Below are 22,679 nucleotides of genomic sequence, written 5' to 3' on the forward strand. Positions count from 1 at the left end.
CACGGCTAGCTGATTTAGTTTAGTTAGCTAAATTAAATAATGATTTAGTTTAGTTTAGTTAGGAGAATATCTAGAATGATGGTATATAGTAGTCAAGAATATTAAGCTAAAATTCTGGTGGATGAAAAAAAGGAAAATACATTATGTGAATTATAAATCTGGCCATTAAGATGTTCCTGGAACATCACCAAATGTAAGGTAACAGAAATGTAACTGGACACAAATCATAGGAGGAATCATTCAAGCTTTCTTTTCCCCCAGCTCCTTTTTAATTAAACCAACTATTAAAATGGAAGTGAAATGAAATTAAATTATTGTGCATTATTCCACATTTCTACTGGTAGGAAATATTGATGCCTTGCTGTTATATACTCGTATTATTCACTAAATATAGTTAGAATACAGTATTGCAGGCTAATTCTGCTGACTGCTGATTGCCAGCAGTTCGGCAGTTCAATTCTCACCAGATTGTTGGGGACAATATGCTGACTCTGTACACCACTTAGAGGACTGTAAAGCACTGTGAAAGGGTATATAAATCTAAGTGCTATTTCTATTTCTTTCACGTTCCATTTTCATTTTTATTAGTATTCAAATCTTTACCATATTCACTAATAGAAGAATTCATAATAAAAATTAATTTTTAATTAATTCAATGGGATTTATTCCTCATTAAGCATGCAGAGATTTGCTTGCTATCCAATATTTTTCTTTTTCCTTGTTGCTAAAACAAGAAAAAAACAATCTCCCCAAGATCTGTTCCCTAATTTTTATTCCAACTTGCATGGAGTAAACAAATCTCAATAGCACAGCAACAACTTATGCACACTTACATGGGAGTACAAAATAATAAACTCAATGCAACTTACTACAGAGCAGAGGTCTTCAAACTTGGCAGTTTTAAGACTTGTGGACTTCAACTCCCAGAATTCTCCAGCCAGCTATGCTATGCTATGCAAACTATGCTGGTTGGAGAATTCTGGGAGTTGAAGTCCACAAGTCTTAAAGCTGACAAGTTTGAAGACCTCTGCTATAGAGTATGGCTGTGCAAAAGTTTTGCAAAGTGCCTTAACATGAGCATAGTGTCTTTCCTTGAAATTTGAGGCAGCTGGTTTCCTCAGAGGTTTTTGCATGGCTGTTTGGCAGGCTATCTCATATTGAATCCATATGTACGCACAGGCACTTCTGTTTATAAAGAACTACTGATTGCATATATGCACTCACAAGCAACATAATTTGTAAAAAATATAGATGCCTTGGTGATATGATGAGGTCTAATGTTCTGCATATCTCGAGATCCCAATGGATTATCCCAGCCTTTCCAAGTGTACTGGAAGTGGTCTAACAGCCATGACAAAGCATGCCTACTGCCTTCTGTATGGCAACCACTTGTAAAACAAAAAATAGCATCACAAAAAACTATCAAATTCCGAACTCTTAATGTAATGGGGGGAGGGAGAGACAGATAGAAAGACAAAGAGACACAAACATAATGTTGAATCATTCTCATTGAATCATTGAGTTGGAATGCATTTCTTGATAAAATTTGTTTCTGATTGCTTTATTCAGAGAAGATATAAGGAGAAATAAATTATTGAAGATGTTTAAAAATGAGTGCTTAGCTTTTAATTATTTTGCATTTTAATATTGCAGATAATCAAAACATTTATAATGTGTTTACTATTTCAGAGGTATTAGCTATATCCTAAAATCAATGGCTAAATTTCTGCTTCAAACTGAATTGATTAAATGCAATTATGTGTTTGGATTTTTTTTTTTTTTTTTAGCAATAAAGAATTTTTGTTGCAATAAAGCATAATTGGCTTTATTTAGTTAGTGGTTTTAGCTCTTTGGAACATCTTGCCCTCTGAGGTATGATTGGCTCTCACCCTCATGACATTCCACAAGAGACTGAAGACTTGGTTCTGCCAGTTGGCTTGGAGCTGAATAGGGGAACACCACACTGGAGCTGATTGACTAATATTAGTTTCCATCTCCCAACCCTGTATATTCTGCTCCCTCACCATCTTTCATTGTAACTTGTATAGCAATTTTAATGTGATTTTATACATTTATTAATATATTTATGGTTTTAGTTAAATATTGTAAACTGCCCAGAGTTGCCTTGGAGTGAGATGGGTGGCAAATTAAATAAACAAACAAATATGCATATTCTTTTTGTTAATTTGGAATAATCAGAAGATCAATATTTTATTAGGTACTTAAGTCTTAGTATTTTCAATATAATTAGAACAAGTTGAGCCAAAACCTTCTGTTCTGTCTTCTTTGTCCAAATGAGATGGCTGGAACACAACCTTGTCAGGGTTGTGAGTTTGCCTATGTTTGCATATCCCAATTTTTGTCAGATGTGCTTCTTCCTACTCTGCCTGGTCAAGCAGGAAAAATACAGTATAAGACAATGGTTTTTCAGAACCACACTGAACTAATTAGAAAATAGAACTGGGATAGAGCACACAAATCTTTGTAATAAATAATTTAAAATATAAATATTTTAAAAACCAATATTTTAAAAGGGCAATTCTATTTACTACCTATGGATTTCTCTGCATCCCTTATTTCCAGGGATAATATTATATTCAAATATTATGCAATAACTATGAATGCAGTGATGGGATTTTTCTAGATCAGAGCAACTAATTTTTAAAAATACTTTTGTTTAAAAAAAATGGCTATATTTGTACCTTATAATAAATCAGAAAATACTTCACAGTCTGAAACTTTTTCCTTTCTTCTCAGGGTCAAAGATATAAGATAGCAGCATTCTTCCAATACTGTTCCCATATATAACACAACTTATCATTATAGTACAGTACACGCATATAAATAATTGCTTCAAAGAAAATAGAATTGGCTGAAAAATAACATTAAGTCTTTATTACTTTGAATAAAAGTCTTAAAAGTTCATCTTCTGTGTTCATTAAAATAATCTTATTTGCATAACCCTGAAGAAAAAAAGTTTTGTTTCGAGAGCATTCCTAATTATAGACTGCTCATAAAGCTTTATTTGCAATGGAAGGAATTCCTAAAAAGACAGAGATCTGCAATAATATTCAAATAAATAAAGCTTAAAAGTAGTTATAATTCATGGTACATTTTTTAAATCTGGGAAAGTAGTTATTCTTAAACAGATACAAATTTTAAGTCAACTATTTTAACTTGACAGTTATTGGAGCAATGTTAAATGATAAAAAGTCTCCCGGAGTTATTGGGAACTGCTTCATTAATGCAATTTTAACAGACTGCTTCATAGGATTTACTTTATAACATTTGGCATGAGAAACTTATGGAATTATTAAATCTATTGGAATCCGTTTAGCCATCAATACCTGCATTATATTCCAAAATAATGAAAGATATTTCCAAGTAAAAATAAAAAGCTATAAGTATCTTGCAGGAAATAGTACTGAAACCAACAAAGCTTGGTATTATTTTAGGATCAATTTATGTTGTATCTTGGTCATGTTTTACTGCAATACACCAGAGGTTAGTTCTCCAAATCTGAAGGGCTTAATGTGTCTCTTGGAATAACAATGAAACAATCCCTTTATTTCTTCTCTCATTTGATATGGTCATTTTACTAATCAATAAAGCAATAAACTGAAATCTTATTTATTAGCAGCAAATGGTTTGTTGAAAGAATTTGTGTAATAGAACATTTACCATTGGCTAGGCTGCTGTAACTACAAACAACGTCACTTAAAATTAAGAAGTTATATAGCAATGCAGTCCTTGCAGGGAAATATATTATTTTACATATGTCTGAAGATAGCTGCTTCTTGTTCTACTATACTGCATCATATTTTCCATCTATATCAAGAGAATCTCTTCTAAGTTTGCCTTTTAAACATGAGAGCAGTTATATCACTAAATACAGGTCCACATGAAAGTTTGGAAAGAGATTACTATGCTACTGAAAACCTGAAATCCTCATGTAATAATTGAAGAATTCTCGTTCATCTACCTATAATTTTTATCATCTGACTTTAGGAGAAGAAGAGTATTTCTTGCCAAATTCAAATACTTACAGGAAAATTTTCCCCAAATTGTGACTGTTATCTAACCTTTCCACTGTAGAACTTTGTTTTACAATTAAATTCATAGACGGTAAAATATAAGAAGCAAAGACTGAACAGCATCAGAACCAAGCATAATCTAGTAGATCAGTTATTGTATGATAAAAGATAAGATCATTGGTTACTAGCAGAAAAGCTTACATACTGTTCTTTTCAGTAGAAGTGTCTCTACAGTACATGGTTTTCCAGAGTAAAAAAAAAAATTAGCTGGACCTACTGTACTTGTTCTACCAAATAATCTGGGTCACTGCACTATACTTCCGTATCTTCTATTTCCCAATTTACGTTTCCTCTATTGTGGGATCCCAGCATTCAATAAGGGTTTAACTGGCTCCCAAGTGTTTGTCATACCAATTTTAGAAGATTATTTTCCTCCAGTTTATCAAGACAGGTAAAGGCAGGGGCTTAATTCACTTGTTTTGAGATGAATACATCAGTTTTTAGCGTATCTAACCAAACCTTTTAAATGACCACAGTAGCCAAAAATCACAGGAGATACTTAGCGAGATACATTTGTTTTTGCAGGCTTGTGTTGCTTGAAAATTAAAAAGGTAAAAGTAACATAGTATTACTAGATTACTAAGCAAAAAACTGTAAGTATGTCACATTTTTATCCAAGGATTCACCTTTTCTTAGAAACTCTATCACTTCTCAGAATTAATGGTACAACTATCAACAATAAGGTTATGGTATAGAAATTATTTTTATTATAGAGTAGACAGTAAAAAACCTACTTACAAAGCTTAGCTACTGAAACTCTAGCAATCCAGCTCTCTATATGAAAAATAGGATTTTTTTAAAAAAATTATTCTGCCTTAAACAGTAAAGGACTTCTTGCAGTTCATTTCTCTTTTGGGTATGGAATGCACCTGGAATGCACTTGATAATGGTCTTAATTTTTATGTCACTTGTTTCAAGATTTAGAAGTTTCAGCTTTATTCACTGTGTACAAATTTTTTTTTAAATTTATTTAAATTAAGGAGGGTAATTAAGAACAGAATATATCCATGTCCAACCTCGTATTAGAAATACTAAACAGTATATCTGCACTTGGAATATTTTTTTTGAGCCATGGTAAAAGTAGAGGAGGGATGCGGTGGCTAGGTGGCTAAGACACTGAACTTGTCAATTGAAAGGTCGGCAGTTCAGCAGTTGAAATCCCTAGTGCCGCGTAATAGGGTGAGCCCCCCCCCCACTAAAAGTAGATGAAAATTGCAGTGCATCTTATACACTGAATGTTGCCGAAGCCCCACCCACCCGCCGGCCCCTACCCTTTGGTCATTTTTGCCTCCGTGCGTTGCATTTTCGGCCTCTGCATGCTCTGTTTTAGACCCATTCAAGCTGCAGGGATCATCACAGCACATCGCCACTGATGCCTCGTGTTTTCAGCCTCCATGCATCACTTTTTCAGCCTCTACACACACCATTTTTGGCCTCCATGCATCGCATTTTCGGACGGTTCCAGGCGGCGATGAGCTCTGGTGATCCCCACAGCCTGGAACAGCTGATTGATGGTATTCTGGGAGGCCGATTTAACCACCAATCAGCTGTTTGTGCTAAATCAGGTTGTAATAACATGCTGAAGCTAACCAGGCTGTTTGCTATTTGTTGCAAGGACGCTAGCCAGATGAATACTGATGGATACTGGTAGGCAGAGGCAGATTTTTTTTTCTTGTTTTCCTCCCCAAAAACTAATGTGCATCTTATACTCTGGAGCGTCTTATACTCCAAAAAATATGGTAAAAGAATAGAATACTTTATTTGGCCAAGTGTAATTAGACACACAAGGAGTTTATCAGTGGTTCATAAACTCTCAGTGTACATACAAAACAACAACAACAACAACAACAACAACACTGCTATCATGTCTCCCCTGGTCCTTCTCTTCACTAGACTACCATGCCCAGTTCCTGAATGTTCTGTCCCCGTACCACGCACATACCCAGCCAGCCGAGGGTTAAATAAACTCTTCAAACACTCAACGTCAGTGATAAGGAACTTGGCAGCAACTCCGTGGCTGCCTGCCAAGAACTTTTACTCCGATAACAGACAAAAATACACACAGTTTGAATAGTCCAGTTTGTAATTAAATCCACAGCAAATAGGTGTTGTGTCCGAAGGTGCAAAGTCCCTCGCCAGAGATTAGCTTTCTCCGTCACAGAGTCCGAATGGCCACCACACTCCCTTTTATAGCCTGTGGGGTGTGGTCCAGCGACTCAGCTTAATCTCTGGCACGCCTCCTTTTCTGCTGCGCCTGCTTGTCTCTCCGACGCTGGCATGGGTCCAACCACAATGTTTCTTCGTCACTATCCAACGGCTCGGAAACACCTGGCCTCTGGCCAATCTCTTCTCCTTCGGGAGACACCTGAGGCATTGCCAGAGAGGAGGGTCCTGGAGAGGGAGGCCTGGCCATCTCCTCTCCTTCATGTTCGGAGCCTTCTTCCTCCGATAAGATAGGCTCGGAGGACGGAGCCACAACACTGAATTTCATTTTGTTAGATAGGACCCAATGTTCAAGTCTGTCAAGATCCATCTCAATCTTGAGCCTATCTTCTAGGGCAGTGATGGCGAACCTTTTTGGCACCGAGTGCCAAAAAGGGATCACATGAGCACGCAGCACCAAGTGCCAAAAAGGGAGCACTTTGTGCACGCACTTGTCGGGGCTGCAATCAGGAAGCGGAGTGGCCCAAGGGGTATGCGTGCACCGGAAAATGTATTTCTGGTTTCCGGCAGGCACATGCATGCCGACCAGCATGTCTTCTGGTTACTGCCATGCATGCGCATGCATCAATCAGCTGGCCATTGCTCTTGCTCATGTCAGAAAACAGAAGACCAGCTCTTCCGGCTTCCAGCACTGCTGCATGCACAAAGGCCAGTTGATCGTCATATGCGCATAAGAGCCAGAAATCTGGAAAAGGAACGGGTGATGTCACGCATGCCAGACAACATGGCTCTAAGTGCCATTTTGGGCACGCATTCCATAGGTTCGCCATCATGGTTCTAGGGTGTTAGCTATTTCTGCAAGCTTAATATCATTTGCAAATTTGGTAAGTTTCCCTTCTAAGTCATTTATGAAGATATTGAAGAGTACTGGGCCTAAAAAGAAACCTTGTGTACCCCACTGCTTACTTCCCTCCATGTAGAAGTAGACCCATTAAGGACTACTTGTTGAGTACAGTTTGTCAGTCAGTTACGAATCCATTTGGTGGTGATGCTATCTATCCCACTTTTTTCTAGCTTACCAAGAAGTAGGTTGTGGTCTACTTTGTCAAATACCTTGCTGAAGTCTAAGTATATTATGTCCACAGTATTTCACTGGTGTACTAGTTTAGTCACTATGTTGAAGAATGAAATAAGATTGGCATGATCTGTTTTTAACAAATCTATGCTGGCTACTAGTTATTACTTTACTCATTTCTAGATGTCGGGAAAACTGTTTTTTAGTTATCTTTTCCAGTATCTTGGTCTGTAGTTTCCTGGGTCTGGTTTGTTGTTGTTGTTGTTGTTGTTGTTTTTTGTTTTTTTCATTTTTTGAAGATGGGAACTACATTAGCTCTTTTCCAGTCCTCTGGTAGTTCCCTGGTGCTCCAGGATTTTTGAAAGATGTGATACAGTGGTTCTGAGATGACACCGGCCGCTCTTTTAAAACTCTGGGATGTAATACGTCAGGCCCTGGTGATTTGTATTCATCAAGATCAGACAGGTATTCTCTTATTATTTTTTTGCTTATTTTAACTTTTGTTTCTAGTCTATGTTTTACAGTTATGTTTTTGGTAGGTTGGGCTATAGTTTCTTTTTGCGTGAGGATCGATGCAAAGAACAAGTTAGCAGCTCTGCTTTCTCTCTGTTGCCTGTTACTTCCTTTCCATCTTTTCTCTTTGGTGGACTGGCTGTTTCCTTGATTTTTTTCTTGTTATTTATATGTTGAAAGAAACTGTTTTTATTATCTTTGACTTTTGTTGCAAGTCTTTGTTCATTTTGAGCCTTTGCTTTCCTGACTTGGTATGACATGGTCACTTTTAAGGTTCCTGCAGTTTCAACTCCACCTATCACTTCTTCTCTGTTTGTAAGAATTAAGTCCAGTATGGATGTCCCTCTAGTTTCCTCCTCTACCTTTTGTCAGCTAGGTTGGTTAGGAACTTATTTGATTTCTCACTTGGTGCAGAATTAATCTTCCAATTGATGTCAGGGTAATTGAAGTTCCCCATTACTATTGTAGTGTGTTTCCTACATATATTTGTTAGTTGGTTAGCAAAAAAGACATCTATTTTTTCTGCTTGATTGGGTGGCCTATACACCTATGGCCATGTCATTCTTTTTTTCTTTTATATTGACCCATATGAATTCTAGGAGGTTTTCATCTTTGTTTTCATGCATTTCTGTAGCAATATAGTGGTCCTTTACATACAATGCAACTCTACTTCCTCTTTTATGGGGTCTGGTTTTTTTGAAGAGTTTGTATCCTTCTATCAGTATGTTCCAGTCATGGTTACATCCCACCAAGTTTCTGTTATTCCAACTATATCAAAAATACCTTCATGTACTAATAGTTCAAGTTTACCCTGTTTGTTCCCCAGACTTTGTGCATTTGTATATAGGCACTTGAGATCTTTATGTCTGTCTCTGAATATGCTTCCTTTGTCTCCTATTTGGTGCTTGAGTTTGTCTTCCTTCCCATCCCTCCTTACTTCATTATTTAACTTGCTTTCTAGGGGTTTTTGCTTGGAATTAGGTCTTGGAGATCCTAAAGATCCGTCCCCCCTCAAATTTAGTTTAAAGCCCTCCTGATAAGTTGAGCAAGTCGTTTCCTGAAAACATTCTTCCCAGTCTTTGTGAGGTCCAGCCCAACCCTTGCCAAAAGCCCATCATGGAAATAGTACAGACCATGGTCCAGGAATCCGAAGGTTTTTCGGCAACACCAACCCTTTAGCCAATACTTCTAGAATTCTTTGTTCTCTTACCGAATGTTGTCCTTTCGTTGGCAGTACAGATGAAAAAACTACTTGTGCACCTAAGTCCTTGACTTTCTGGCCTAGCTGCTCATAATCACTCAATATTGTTTTCAAGTTATTTTTTTGCTGCTCTGATCTCATTTATTAATATATTCCTGGCCTGACTGTACAGCATTCCATCTCCATTTTTGTGTTGTGGCCCGCCAGCAGCCTGCATGAATTGTTGCTGATCCCAACGACGAGGAGGCTGGTTTGGTGTCACGCCAGCAGCCTGTGCAGCCGGTGCTCGAGTCGGACAGCGAGGAGGCTGAAGAAGATGTGATGTCAGAGGCAGAGATTCAGCCAGGGCCTTCAGAACCTCCAGAGGCTCCTTCAAGTGAAGAGGATGAAGTGGAGGAGCCTCTTCTCAATGCATGAGCACACCATGAGCTACCAAAAAGCAGGAGTGGTTACTCAGGAGGAGTATAAGAATAAGGCTTGGGGCTAATTGGCCACTCCCTTAGCCTATTTAAGTTTGCACATAGTTTGTAAACGTTGCAGGAAACAACGCATGTTCGCTCGCTGGTCATTGAATATGGATTTTTTTTGCAAACCTTGCTTCTGGGCTAATTGCCAACTCTTTATCTAAGACTTTATCTAATCTGTGGAATTTCTGGCAGGTTATTAAAGACATTTTATTAACAGCCTGCATTTGCAAAAGACTATGTTTGTAGTAAACCGAGTTGTTCGGAGTTTTGTGTGTGCTACCTTCCTTGGGATCCGTAGCTGGGGCAGAACATATTGTAAGTTTCAAACAGACACAACTGTTTGAGCATAAATGTTAATCAAGATTTGTTATTACTGTAAATGTGTATGCTTTGGGTCATTATACACATGTCCTCACAAAAACTAATGTATGATGTCACAGTATCAGTGAGTTCATCCAAGTCCTGTGATGCAGCTTCAAAAACACTCCAGTCTATGAAATCAAAGCAAACAGGTAATTTTAACTTTGCCTCCTAGGTCCAAGACTTCACTGTTTTAACCACAGGTTTTATAGTTTTAAGTTTCTGTCTATAAACGGGTATAAGATGAATTATACAGTGATCAGAGAGCCTACAGCTGCTCTTTCTAGAAGCGATAAGCATCCTTTAATATGCAGTAGCGGTGGTTTAAAATATTTTTTTCCTCTAATGAGACAGTTGACATGCTTAGTATATCTTGGCAGTTCCTGACTTAGATTAGCATTATTAAAATTCCCTAAAACAACGAGTAGGGAGTGTTCTCTATTCTGTACTGTTCTGTTTAACTGAAGAATATAATTTCTCTTAAATTTTAAACAGCAGAATACTTTCATCCAATGAGGTTTTTATACATGTAAAGGTATTCTACAAAATTTAAAAATATTAAGGAAAATATATATTATTACATATGATTTTATATTCTCTTTATATGGCACTATTGGTTTAAATGACAAGTTTGTTGCTAGCTGACACAATATTTTTCTCCTCACATGGATACTAAGTAAATCATAATTCTACATACATCAGACTGTAGAATTTTCAGAATCTGTCATTTTTATATAAAATATTTTTTAGGTATCAGGGGAAAAAACAAAATAATATTCTATCAAAACAAATTGGTGCTTCATTCAGATCATTCCTCCTAGACACAGGTATGGCAGCCAAACATTTTAATTGTCTTCATCAAATCAGTCAGTGTTAACAAATATAATCTAAAGTGAATTAAACTCAGTATAATCAACATAATATATTATTTTAAAAAATCTTCTAAAAATATTGTAAAACAGAGAATGTTTAGCCTGCCAAACTGGCGTCTAGCCCTGGAAGTTGTCAAAGAGGTCACACAGAAACTTTGACCATTTCTTTCTTTAGTTTGTACAATAATAGAAGTGATGATGATCAGATATGTATCACACTCTTAGAAAGGAACACAGCTGAAACTTCTCCGCTGGGATTCTGGATTTTCCAGTGTTAAAAAAAAAGTATTTGTAATGCTAGTGTACTGTGTTTCCTCTCATGAGAATTATCATAGTTATATAGTTCAAAGGAGAAAGGAAAAGGAAAATGGACGTTGCCTTACCTGAACATCCCTTTTCGGGGCGCTACGGCTCCACTCCATATACAGGATTTTCTCCTCTTCTCTGACAGCAACTGAGAGAAATGTAACAATTTTTTTTAAAACACCGCCCTGTGCTCTAGCCATGCCCCGCTCTAACACCCAGTCTTGAACGAAGGTGCAGCACAGAAAAGAAAACAAACTTTATTCAAAACAACCAAAACCAACAGTAAACAAGCCCAAAACGAACTTCCCCCAGAGCAGGCAGCCCAACTACAAGAATAAGGGGGGGGGAATGGAGTGGAGCCGTAGCACCCCAAAAAGGGACATTCAGGTAAGGCAATGTCCATTTTCCAGAGCGCTACGGCTCCACTCCATATACGGAATATACCCAAGGTCAAACAACAGGGCCAGGCGGCTGACTGCTCCCCCCTGCCCAGAAATAACACTTTGCAACACCCTCCTCCCGAACGCTGCATCGGCAGACGCATAGGAGTCAATTTTATAATGTGTAATAAAGGGTGACAATGAAGTCCAGGTGGCAGCCCGGCAAATGTCCAACACAGAGGCTTGCGTCGCCCAGGCTGCCGAAGTGGCTGCACTCCTCGTCGAATGAGGCAATATTCTAGATGGAACAGGTCGCACCTGGTGCTCATAAGCTGTTGCGATACAGGCCTTGATCCACCAGCCAATGGTAGCCAACGAGATCCTCTGCCTCATAGATGCTGAGTGAAATGACACCAGCAAGGCTTCAGTCTTCCGGAACGACTCTGTTCGTCGAACATAGCGTCGCAGAGCCCTGCGAATGTCCAGGGTATGCCAGAGGACCTCACGTTCGTGACGCGGAGAAGGGCAGAAGTCTGGGAGAATAATCTCCTGCGAACAGTGAAACAACGAATTAACTTTGGGCGTGAATGCCGGGTCCAGACGGAGAACCATAGTGTTAGGATGAAAGATGCACAGGTCCTTCCTAACTGACAACGCCCCGAGTTCGAAAATTCTCTGGGCCGACGTGATCGCCAACAAAAATGCCACCTTAAACGACAAAAACTTAAGAGAAATAGAACCCAAAGGCTCAAACGGAGCAACAGTGAGCGCCTGTAACACCAAGGGCAAATCCCACGTTGGGTAACGATGAACGACGGCCGGACGTAAGTTCGTGGCCCCATGGAGGAACCCCCAGACCCAAGGGTGGTGAGCCAAAGACTGATAAGGTGGAAAGGAAAGGACCATGGAAAGGGCCACCACCTGACGTCGAAGAGTGGCAGGGGCCAACACTCTGTCCAAGCCAGACTGCAGGAACCCAAGAATCCTGAATCCTGAAGAGTCCTGAATCGACGCCGTCGTCAGGTCCACATGGTGGGTGGCTGACCATTGACAAAAAGCCCTCCAAGAGGCCTCATAAATCCTTGTCATTGAGGGACGACGAGCCGCCTGAATGGTCCCAATTACCGAGTCAGGCAACTGTCCCTTCTGCAGTATGACCCGTTCAAGGACCATACGGCCAAGTGGAGCCACTGCGGGTCTGGATGGCAGATGGCTCCTTGGCAGAGGGCGATCCGATGGGGCAGAATCACCCACAAGCTGGATATAGAAAGTTCCACGAGATCTGGAAACCAAGGCCGGCGTGGCCAGTGAGGTGCCACCAGTAAAACCCTCGCTTTCTCCGTGATGATCTTCCTGATTACTTGTGGAAGCAATGTGATCGGAGGGAAGGCATACAACAGTTCGGCCGGCCAGCAACACCTCAAGGCGTCCGAGGCCTCCGCCAATGGAGTCGGATACCAGGAGATGAAACGTGGAAGATGAGCGTTGGCGGGCGTGGCGAAGAGATCGACGACAGGATCCCCGAAGCGGAGGCAAAGCTCCCGAAATAGACAAGGATGAAGTTGCCACTCGGCCTGGTCAATGACCTCCCTGCTGAGCCAGTCCGCCCGTGTGTTGTCCTCCCCGGAGATATGGTCCGCCCGGATCGACAGGAGATGCCTCTCCGCGCACTGGAAAAGTCTCTCAGACTCGAGCATTAGAGCACGTGATTTGGTCCCCCCTTCCCAATTCACATGAGCTTTTGCTGACGTATTGTCCGTGAGGACCAAAACATGACGCCCCTGAATCGACGATTGGAAGTGAAGAAGGGCCAACCGGATTGCCCGCAGTTCGAGCAGATTGATGCTCAGGGCGCGCTCGTCTGGAGTCTAGATGCCCTGAGCGATCTGAGACGAAAGATGGGCCCCCCAGCTGTGAAGGCTTGCGTCAGTGGTAATCATTATCCAGTCCAGAACAAGAAAGTGGCAGCCCCAACAGACAGCCGACGACATCCACCAGCGCAGGGACAGACGGACCTGCGGTGGCACTGGGATCTTCCTGGACGAGCTGGCACACCCCTCCCATTGGTAGGGAAGAAGAAGCCACTGAAAGGGGCGAGAATGTCGGCAGGCCCACGGTATGATCTGGTAACAGGAAACAAACTTCCTGAGCAGTTGGGAAAGAGTCAACAACGGAACAGCTCTCTGCTTCAGGACCCAATTGAGTAGGGTAGAAAGTCCCTCACCCTTTCCGGGGACAGAAACACCTGTCCTTTCACCGAGTCTATTCGAGCTCCCAGGTGCAAAATGGACGTGACGGTGTGATATGGCTCTTTTCCAAGTTTATGGTGAACCCGTGGACCCGGAAGACCTGTAAAACAGATCCATGTCCTGAACTGCCCGGTGTTGAGAGGAAGACAGAACCAGGACATCGTCCAAATAGCACAGTGTCCTCACCGGCACCAGCGTGAGGGACGCCGCCACCACTGCGACCAGTTTGGTAAAAGTTCTGGGCGCCGAGGAGAGCCCAAAGGGCATGGCACAATATTGGAAGTGCAGCCCCCAAACTCGAAGCGCAGAAATTGACGATGCGAAAGGTGAACGGGCACATGAAGATAAGCCTCGCGCAAGTCCACCGACTGCAAAAGGTCCCCCTGGCGTATCAATGCAAGAATTGAACAGAGCGAGTGTATTTTGAGGTGACGGTAGCGTACCGACGGTAGCCCGATTCAACTACTTCAAATTGAGAATCCCTCTGACACCTCCGGAGCTCTTTGGAACCAAGAACAGGACAGAGTAAAACCCCTTCCCCAACTGGTCCTGAGGGACCGGCTCTATCGCCCTGATCTCCAGCAGATGATCGATCTCCACTAACATCAACTGATGACGCTCGGAGGAAATCGGTACGGGGCACTGATGAAACGGGTCGGAGGCTGTCCACAAACTCTATAGACAGACCCTCGGCCACTGTCCGCTGCACCCAACGGACCTGAGCCGACAGTTCCCACTGACGGTAAAAGCTCCCGAGACAACCGCTGATGGGGCCTGGAGCCAGCGAGTCATTTGCCCCATCGGAAGGACTTGGAGCCTGAGCTGCGAAAGGGACGCTTTGAAGAGGCTTGAGGGCGGCCTCTGTCTCGGAAGCTCTGCCTGTCTGAGAATCGGTCGGCCGAGTGGAACGACTGGCGAAAGTTCGAAGAAGCACCTGACCCGGAATGGGGCGAAAGGACTGGCGTTGTGAATAAGGTATGAAACGCCTGTCCTGTCTTCGGGAGGTCGATGGAAGGACCTTCTGCTTATCTTTGTCCTCTATAAGTACAGGATCTAGAGCTGCTCCAAACAAGGTCGGGACCTTATACGGCGCCGCCACCAACTTCCATTTAGTCTTGAAGTCGACCTTCCAGGGGCGCAACCAGAAGAGTCGGTGGGAAGTGACGGTCGCAGCGAGGGCCCGCGAAGCAAACTTCACAGAACTCAGAGACGCGTCCGCCAAGTACTCTGTAGCAGCAATAATTTTGTTCATGTCATGGTGTAAATGTGTTTCCTCCGGTGGCAGACGCTCCTGCAACTGCCGGAGCCAAATCAAGAAGGCCCGATTTAAAAAGGATGTGACAGTTCCAGTCTTAATGGCCCAAGACACGGCTTGATGAGCTTTGCGAAAGGCCAATTCTGTGCGCCTATCTTCCAATTTCAGACAGTCCAGAGGCTCGGCATAAAGCATCGACTGGGAAGAGAGCCCGGCCACGGGAGCGTCCACTGAAGGCAACTCCAGCAAAGCCTCCAACTCTGGAGCCGCGCAAAACAGCTTTTTGTCCAAATTGGTGGGCACAGTAGAGGACCCTGGCTGGCTCCACAGAGCCTGCAACACGTCCGTGAACAGCTGGGGACACGGTATAGAGTCCTTTTCATGTTTGGCCTGCTTAAATAGGGCATCATGCGGACCCACCTGAGGCTGAAATGTTGGAGGTTGAGCACACACAGAGCCCAAATTAGTCGTTAGGCGCACCTTGTGGAGTAGGGACTTGAATAAGGCTGGCCGAAACAGTCCCTTGAAGGCAGGTAAAAGCCCCTCGTCTTCCGAGAATTCTAGGTCCTCGGGATAGTCCTCCTCACCCCCAGACTCCTCAGAAGAAACAGGTTCGTGGCGTAGAGGCGAACGCGAACAGCGTGGGGCCGAAGTAGTGGGGGCCTCACGAGTGGCCTCCGGGGGTTGGTATTGGGCCACAGAATGAGCACCCGCCGCCATGATGGAGGCCAACGCAGTGGAAATGATGGTCTGGAAATCAAATTGAGAGCCCATGGCCTGCTGTGGCGCAGCTCGCAAGGCCGCCGCAGTGGGAGTGAAGGTGGCGGTAGGCTGTTGGTGACGGGACCGCTGAAAGGTGCCTACTCCAACTGCTGAAACATCTGGGAGAGATTGCGAAAACCCTCTGGATAATGCCAGCAGAGCGGAGGAACATGGCACAGTCATGCCCTGCTCCGAAGGGTGAGACGCCTGTGAACAGGCCGCCACAGACTGGTTGGCAGGTGCTGTTGCTGCTATCTTTGCTTTTTCAAATTGATGCTCCAAGGCCTTGTGCCTGCAGAGCGCATCTTTGTCGGCTGAAGCTGACGCCCTGGAATGGTGGGCCTTACGGCTGCCGGAGGCCAACTTTCTGCTGGATTGTTTCTTGTGCGAAGAAACGGATCTGGCAGGACTGGCCTCCTGCTCCATGTCCGATGAAAACGAGGAGTCTGCCATGGCACAAGGGGCGGCTGAGCGTATATTATTATTAATTATGTATTATGTATTATGTATTATGTATTATGTATTATTATTATTATTATTATTATTATTATTATTATTATTATTATTATTATTATTATTATTAGGAGGCAGGTAGAGCACCCCACACAAGGCCAGCCTATAGAGGAGAGCGTGGAAACTAGGCTTCTTCAAACAGCCACCATGAGATGCCAGGCAATACCGTCCCTGTGGCGCAGCAACTTGCCAATACGGGGGGAGGGGCAGGGCAAAAGGCCCGCGCAACCTCTGAAACCCCCACAATCCTCTCAGGGGCCCAGAAAAGGGACCACCCACAAGCGGAGAAAGGGACAAAGGTGGCTCCACGCCTCGCAGAGAGCCAACGGAAAAAAACAAGCTCACCCGGGCCATACAAAATGGCAGGCACCAAAGGAGGTGACACAAAATGGCGCCCACAGTACTCACACACCAGTCCTCGAGGCCCAGGGTGACGGAAACAGGTCTGCGAGCCAAGCCAGCCACACAGCCTGACCGCGAGCAGGCAAGCCACAGTTAATCGAAAGGTCTTGAAATCGCTGCTCCAAGTGTCTAAGTGACGGCGCCACCTGCAGAGCCCTGACGGGACAGCCGCCGCACGCCTGCCTATACCAAAACGGACCTGCACGAGCCCGTGCGAGGCTCCAATGCCGCCTTCCTTTGCAGAGCGCGCCGTGGAGAAACCAGGAAGGGCGAGGCGAGCACGGGAGACAAAGCCGGCGCCCGATTCCCCCGGCGGCACGAATCCACCGGATCCACCCCGAGGGGTTGGAATCCGGGCCTGGGAGCGCAGAAGCGCAGAAGCACGGCACGACCACAGCAGGCACGTTGCCGGCGACCCAGCTGGTGAACGGCAGAACGCCACAGCGCAGGTATCAATCCGACAAAAAGTCACTAATCAAAAATAAAGAAAACTCCTACACACAGAAAATTAAGCTAAAGAGCACAGGGCACCAAAAAAACACCTCAGTCTGTCAGCAACTGAGAGAAAGACTGGGGTGTTAGAGCGGGGCGTGGCTAGAGCACAGGGGCGGTGTTTTAAAAAAAATTATTACATTTCTCTCAGTTGCTATCAGAGAAGAGGAGAAAATCCTGTATATGGAGTGGAGCCGCAGCGCTCTGGAAAATATTGAATTCTGCTGTGGAAGGGGAAAGGGAAAATGTTGCAGACCAATTGTTGAAAATATATTAACAAAAAAACACAGAGGTGGAAATAATACAGAGAATGTTCTCTAAATCTCCTATCCAGAGACAAGACATTCTATACCAGAGATGGCTAATCTTTTCCAGACCGAATGCTGAAAGCGTGGGCGTGCATGCCCGAATGTGTCCAGGTGCGCCCAAACCCCCAAAATGCAATGTGCATACAGCCCCTGTGCATGTGCCCCATACATGCATTCATGCCCACCACATGTCCCCCGTGCATGTGTGCATGGCCCTCCCACACATACCCCACCCCCTGCGCATGCATGTGTGGCCCCCTGCATATGCCCCCCAGTACGGACCCTGCCCCCACGCATACACGGCGTTCCAGACTGGATTGCCACCATCCAGTTATAGATCAGCATCCTGCCCACCACCAGTGCCTCCATGGCCTGCCCGATGGCCTGGCCTTGCAGCCTGTACAGCTTCCCTTTCACTGGGACCACCCCTGCCCTGCCCCATATGGGAAAGCCATAGTCACGGTAAGCACAGCCACTGGCAGCTCTGCCAAACTCTCCGGAACAAGATGGGAATGAGAAGGAGGCAGGCAGGGTAAGAAGGAAGGAAGGAAGGAAGGAAGGAAGGAAGGAAGGAAGGAAGGAAGGAAGGAAGGAAGGAAGGAAAAAGAAAGAGACGGATTTTTTTGTGAGGAGGCAGCAAAAGAAGCAGCATTCCTTGGCTGGGAAGTGGGTAAAGGCAGAAAAGGAAAGTAAACCTCAGAGCCTGTAAATCAAGTGCAGTTTCTGCCGTTCGTTGAAAAAGAAGGGAAAAAAAGGGGGAGCCGAAAGCTAAATCCCCGAGCCTGACATCGCTCCAGCTGGCAGTTGATCTCTCCAGCTCTGGTTTCGATTAATCACCTCCTTTAGCTCCAAACCTCGCCTCCTTTAGTTCAGAAGCAGCCACATGGGAGAGGAGGAGGCTGGGGGTGGGAGTTTTCTCCCTGGGTTTTTAAAGTCGTGAGGTTTTTCTTCCTCTTTTTCCTTGCTTCGCGGCACCGCTGTCCAGCTCTGGGAGTGTCATTTCTGAACTGCGGGGATTTTTTCCTTCAGAAGAAAAGGCGGTGGGAGTGGAGGAGGCAGTGACTTCAGCTTGTAAGAGTCCTGTCTCTGACTTTGTATTCATCTCCTCTCTCTCTCTCTCTCTCTCTCTCTCTCTCTCTCTCTCTCTCTCTCTCTCTCTCTCTCTGTGGCTTCTTTTTCTCCCCCACTTCTCCCTTCCTCCAATTTCTTTTTTTCTTGGACGCAAAGGAGAGGTGGGGAGGAGGGGTGAGGTTGTCCCAAAAAGCGAGACCCCAAAATTAAAAGAATGGCTTTTGAAAAGCTTAAAAAGTTACGATGCTGACCCTGGGCCAGGGATTTCTCTTTTTATTTTGAGAAAAAACAAACAGCAGGTATCCGAGCAGGCATTCTTGGCTCTTAATAAAGGCCACATTTAAAAGCTGGGGGGAGGGGAAGTTGCCTTCTCCTCCAGGAAAGGGAAGGGAGGGGGAAGAAGGAAGGAGATGGGAATGAGGAGGAGGGAGGGAGGGAGGGAGGAAGGAAGGAAAGAGAAGGGAATGAGAGAAGGAGGGAGGGGGGAAAAGGGAGGGAGGATGAATGAAATCCAGTTTGACATTCCCAGTTTAGGGGAATGTAGGTTCTGGTTTCAGTTTAGTTCAGTTTACTTTTTAAAATCTTAATCTATGTACCGTATTTTTTGGAGTATAAAATGCACTGGAGTATAGAGACACAGCTTAGTTTTTGGGGAGGAAAAAAGGGAAAAATAATCTGCCTACCAGGTATTCATCTGGCTAGCGTCCTTAGTCTGGTCAGCTTCAGCACATTAGTTTGCTGGTTTTGAGCGTGCGCACACACTTTTTATCCTCTACTTGGGGATAAAAACCAGCTTTTAAAGCACAGCTGATCTTTGGAGAGAGAAGCAATGAAAAAAGCAGGCAAAGCTTGGAAGATCGCTTCACTCACTAGCACCTTGTTAGGGCTGAAAAACAGCTTCTAAAGCACAGCTAAGAGGGAGCAGCAATGAGAAAAGCAGTGTGTCGTTAGGGCTGAACAAAGCTTCTAAAGCACAGCTGAGCATCGGAGGGAGCAGGCAAAGCACAGAAGATTGCTTCACTCGCTAGCACCTCAGGGCTGGAAAAAAGCTTCAAAAAAGCTACATTCGGAGTATAAGATGCACCCAAATTTTCAGCCTCATTTGGGGGGGGGGAAGGGAAGTGCATCTTATACTCCGAAAAATACAGTAATTTTAATGTTTTAATATTTCAATTATTTTTAGGCCTTTTAAACTAATTTTTAACAGGGTTTAATCACACTTGCTTCTTTTTTAAATTTTTAATTTTTATATGTTGTTTTAGAGATTAATATAGAAGAGCAGCAACAGCAGCAGAAATGTTTTCTATCTGTGCTTTTATCAATGAACCAGGACTGATAAGATTGTTTGGACCTTTTACTTTTTCAGTATAAGTATTTTTAAATAGACTTGTGATAGTCAGGCAACAAATTGTAACAGGCAAACCTCTCTCGGAGATAACATGGCTGAGACGCCAAGACAACCCAAGATAAAAGACTTTTTCCAGAACAGACACTCACCCACCCACCCCCAAACAAACCTAGCCCCTTACTGGATTGGGAAGAGGACGATTGCTTCTCTGTGGAGGAGGGAGTTCCAGGTACAGTAGGAGCTGGGGGGGGAGGAGGAAAGCAAGAATAATATTAGGAACAATTTTAAAGGAGACTTGGATTTGGTTAGTAGGCAAGAATTGCCTACTAACAGCACAGTCTCTGCCATATTTGACCAGCTCCTGAAAGCAAATGGAAGGATTAAAGAACTAAAGTTTCTAATGGGAAAAAATATTAATAATTTAGATGAAGATGTAAACAGCAAAGCTCACTCATGATGTTTGGCCAGCCTGTGTGGACTGAGAGGGCTCAGGACAGAGAGGATACGGTAGAGAGGCTGATATTGCAGAGACATAGGATCTTACTCCAAGTTGCTAACACCCCTCTGAACACGGGCAGGTGACATAACAGGAGAATGGTTTTGATCTCTCTATCCCAACTTTTACACTGTAGAGTATATTCCAATGAGCTAACAGAGATTTCTTGGCTCCCCGACAGACAAGGCTGCAAAAGAATACTGCTAACCTTTGGGAAGATTGTTCTGCCATCAATGTTATTCAGGCTTGAGACCCCACTAAAGAAACTCTGTATTTGGCCAAGACAGGTATTTCACACCACCCAAATTCAGTCCCTGTTAAAGTCTGGGCAGAGAGCCAAGAAAGTGAGGGAGGTTGACATCAACCTTGGGAACTCCAAAATACTAACAGCCAAACAAACAAGCACTCAACTAACAATGTTAGAAAAAGATAAGGACAATAAAAAAGAATATTTAAACCTACACAATGGAAAGCTTCTGTTCATGGATGACGAGGAAGAGCTAGTCCGCCACTTTGCCACCCTTTGCCCAGGAGACCAAGAGATGACACTAACGAAGATTGAAATAATTGGTCAAATGTTGAGGTTGGCAAGTAGTGCAACAGAAAGCTTGAATGTTTTGCTTCCTTCTGGCAGCTCCTCCGTGGGATTGCTATCAAATCCGGCTTCTGAAAGCACTCAATCTCCAATAAATAAAAAGAGAAGGCATACCAGTCCAAAACAAAAAGAAAAGGAAAAGGACATCCAACAGGATTTAACAGTACAAGTCCAAATTAACCATCCAGTAGGACAACTAGACAAGGAGAAGGAAAGCAAAGTACCCGCCCACCTGAAGAAATGTCAATCTTAAAGCAAAAGCAGAAGAACACTGGCAAGCAAGATAAAAAGGAGCAACAAAAACAAGATTTGCAACTCACGAGGAGAAATACCGAACCTCACAATAACTAATAATCTATACGGGAAGCATAGTTAATATCAAACCAGCTCCAACATCAAATTGACATCCGGCATTCTTACCACCCAGCAGGGGTGAAATCCACTTATCTTCACTACCTGTTCACAAATGTGAGCATGTGCCTCCTCCATGCATGCGCAGAGCCTTCTGTGCATGCGCAGATGGGTCAAAAATGGGATGTGATGACGTCCGAGCGGGTGGGCGGAGCTTACGTCGCCGTCACTACCGGTTTGCCCAAGTTGAATAGAACTGGCTGAATTTCACCACTGTCACCTAGCCAGCCAACCAAGCCAGACAACTTTGCCTCCAGGAATCCCATACAGATGGTGACCTGGAACATGACTGGCGGGAAAGGGATAGTTGATAGTGGACTAATGAACTTTCTCTCTAGATGTAATAGCCATTCAAGAAACCTGGTTCAACGAAGTGAACAAAACAGTACAACTGGCAGGCTTTCAGGGATGGGCCTCCCCAATCTAAAAAACAAAAACCAAAGGGAGACCATCTGGTGGGTTATGCATTCTTATAAAGCAAGAATTGAAAGATAGTTCAGTGGTTCTGAGATCTCGTCTGCCAGTTCCTTCAGAACCTTATTCCTCATACTCTGTACATTGGTGTATAGACATTTGAGTCCATTTTGATTGACCCTATGTTTACTGTCTACATAAACTGTGTTGTGCCTGACTGCCCCTACTTTCTTGTCACCTGTTTGATTAGTACACATGGTATGGCACTCACTATTAAATGCTTGGTTTTCCTTGACAGCAAGGCTGATAGTCTTACCCACCCAAATATCTATGTTACATGCACTGATAACTCTATTAATTTTAGATTGCTGGGTACAGAAATGTTCTGTATCAATTAATTCTCTGTCACCACTGTACAGTTTCAATGTTTATCCAGAAAATCTGTGAAATTAATGCCAAGTAACTCAGTCCCTTTCTTTGATGGATGCAAACCATCTTTTTTTACAGTTTTTCATTGGACCAGCTGCAGACATCATGACTAATAAAACCAAAGCCTTTCCTTTTACACCACTCCTTTAGCCACATGTTAAACTCCGCTACATGCTGGCCTTTCCTTTTTTATTCCTTATATACTGGTAAAACCTCTGAAAAGATAAGCCTACAACCTATACTACAAAGTTCTTACCCCAAGCTCCGGAAATCATTCTGCACAGAAAGTACATCTTTTGGAGACAGATCATTTGTGCCAAGATGTATATGCCATATTGATATTGATACCTGCCATATTCCTGTCGGCTGAAAAATGGCAATAGTGGTCCCCATATACAAAAAAGGAAATAAAAAGGATCCTAGTAATTATAGTCCTATCAGCCTGATCAATATCGTAGCAAAAATATATGCGAGGTTCCTTCTGAACAAAATGGAAATCTGGG

General features: G+C 43.4%; 1 protein-coding gene and 1 long non-coding RNA gene across 28 annotated transcripts in view; one reads left to right on the forward strand and one right to left on the reverse strand.

Moving 5' to 3' along the window:
• The window catches only part of SUGCT (succinyl-CoA:glutarate-CoA transferase), a 529,555-nt gene that overhangs the window by 201,654 nt on the left and 305,222 nt on the right, over nt 1-22,679 (reverse strand). For 7 of the 27 annotated variants that reach the window (XR_015733901.1, XR_015733902.1, XR_015733903.1 and 4 more), the window contains exon 13: nt 11,129-11,199. The exons of the other annotated variants lie outside the window; for them this stretch is intronic. Coding sequence is in view for 4 of the 7 variants with exons in the window: in XM_060686146.2 (XP_060542129.1) it covers nt 11,129-11,199 (71 nt within the window). In the remaining 3 variants the exon portion in view is untranslated. The remainder of the gene's footprint in view (nt 1-11,128; nt 11,200-22,679) is intronic. 27 annotated transcript variants of the gene reach the window in all.
• LOC148114177 (uncharacterized) lies at nt 1,775-21,973 on the forward strand. The gene is made up of 3 exons (XR_015733905.1): nt 1,775-10,025; nt 17,439-18,483; nt 20,962-21,973. It is a non-coding gene; the product is annotated as an uncharacterized LOC148114177 (long non-coding RNA).

This window comes from Pantherophis guttatus, chromosome 4 (genome assembly GCF_059756535.1).
Source record: "Pantherophis guttatus breed Tessera chromosome 4, ASM5975653v1, whole genome shotgun sequence".
NCBI classification, from domain to species: Eukaryota; Metazoa; Chordata; class Lepidosauria; order Squamata; family Colubridae; genus Pantherophis; species Pantherophis guttatus.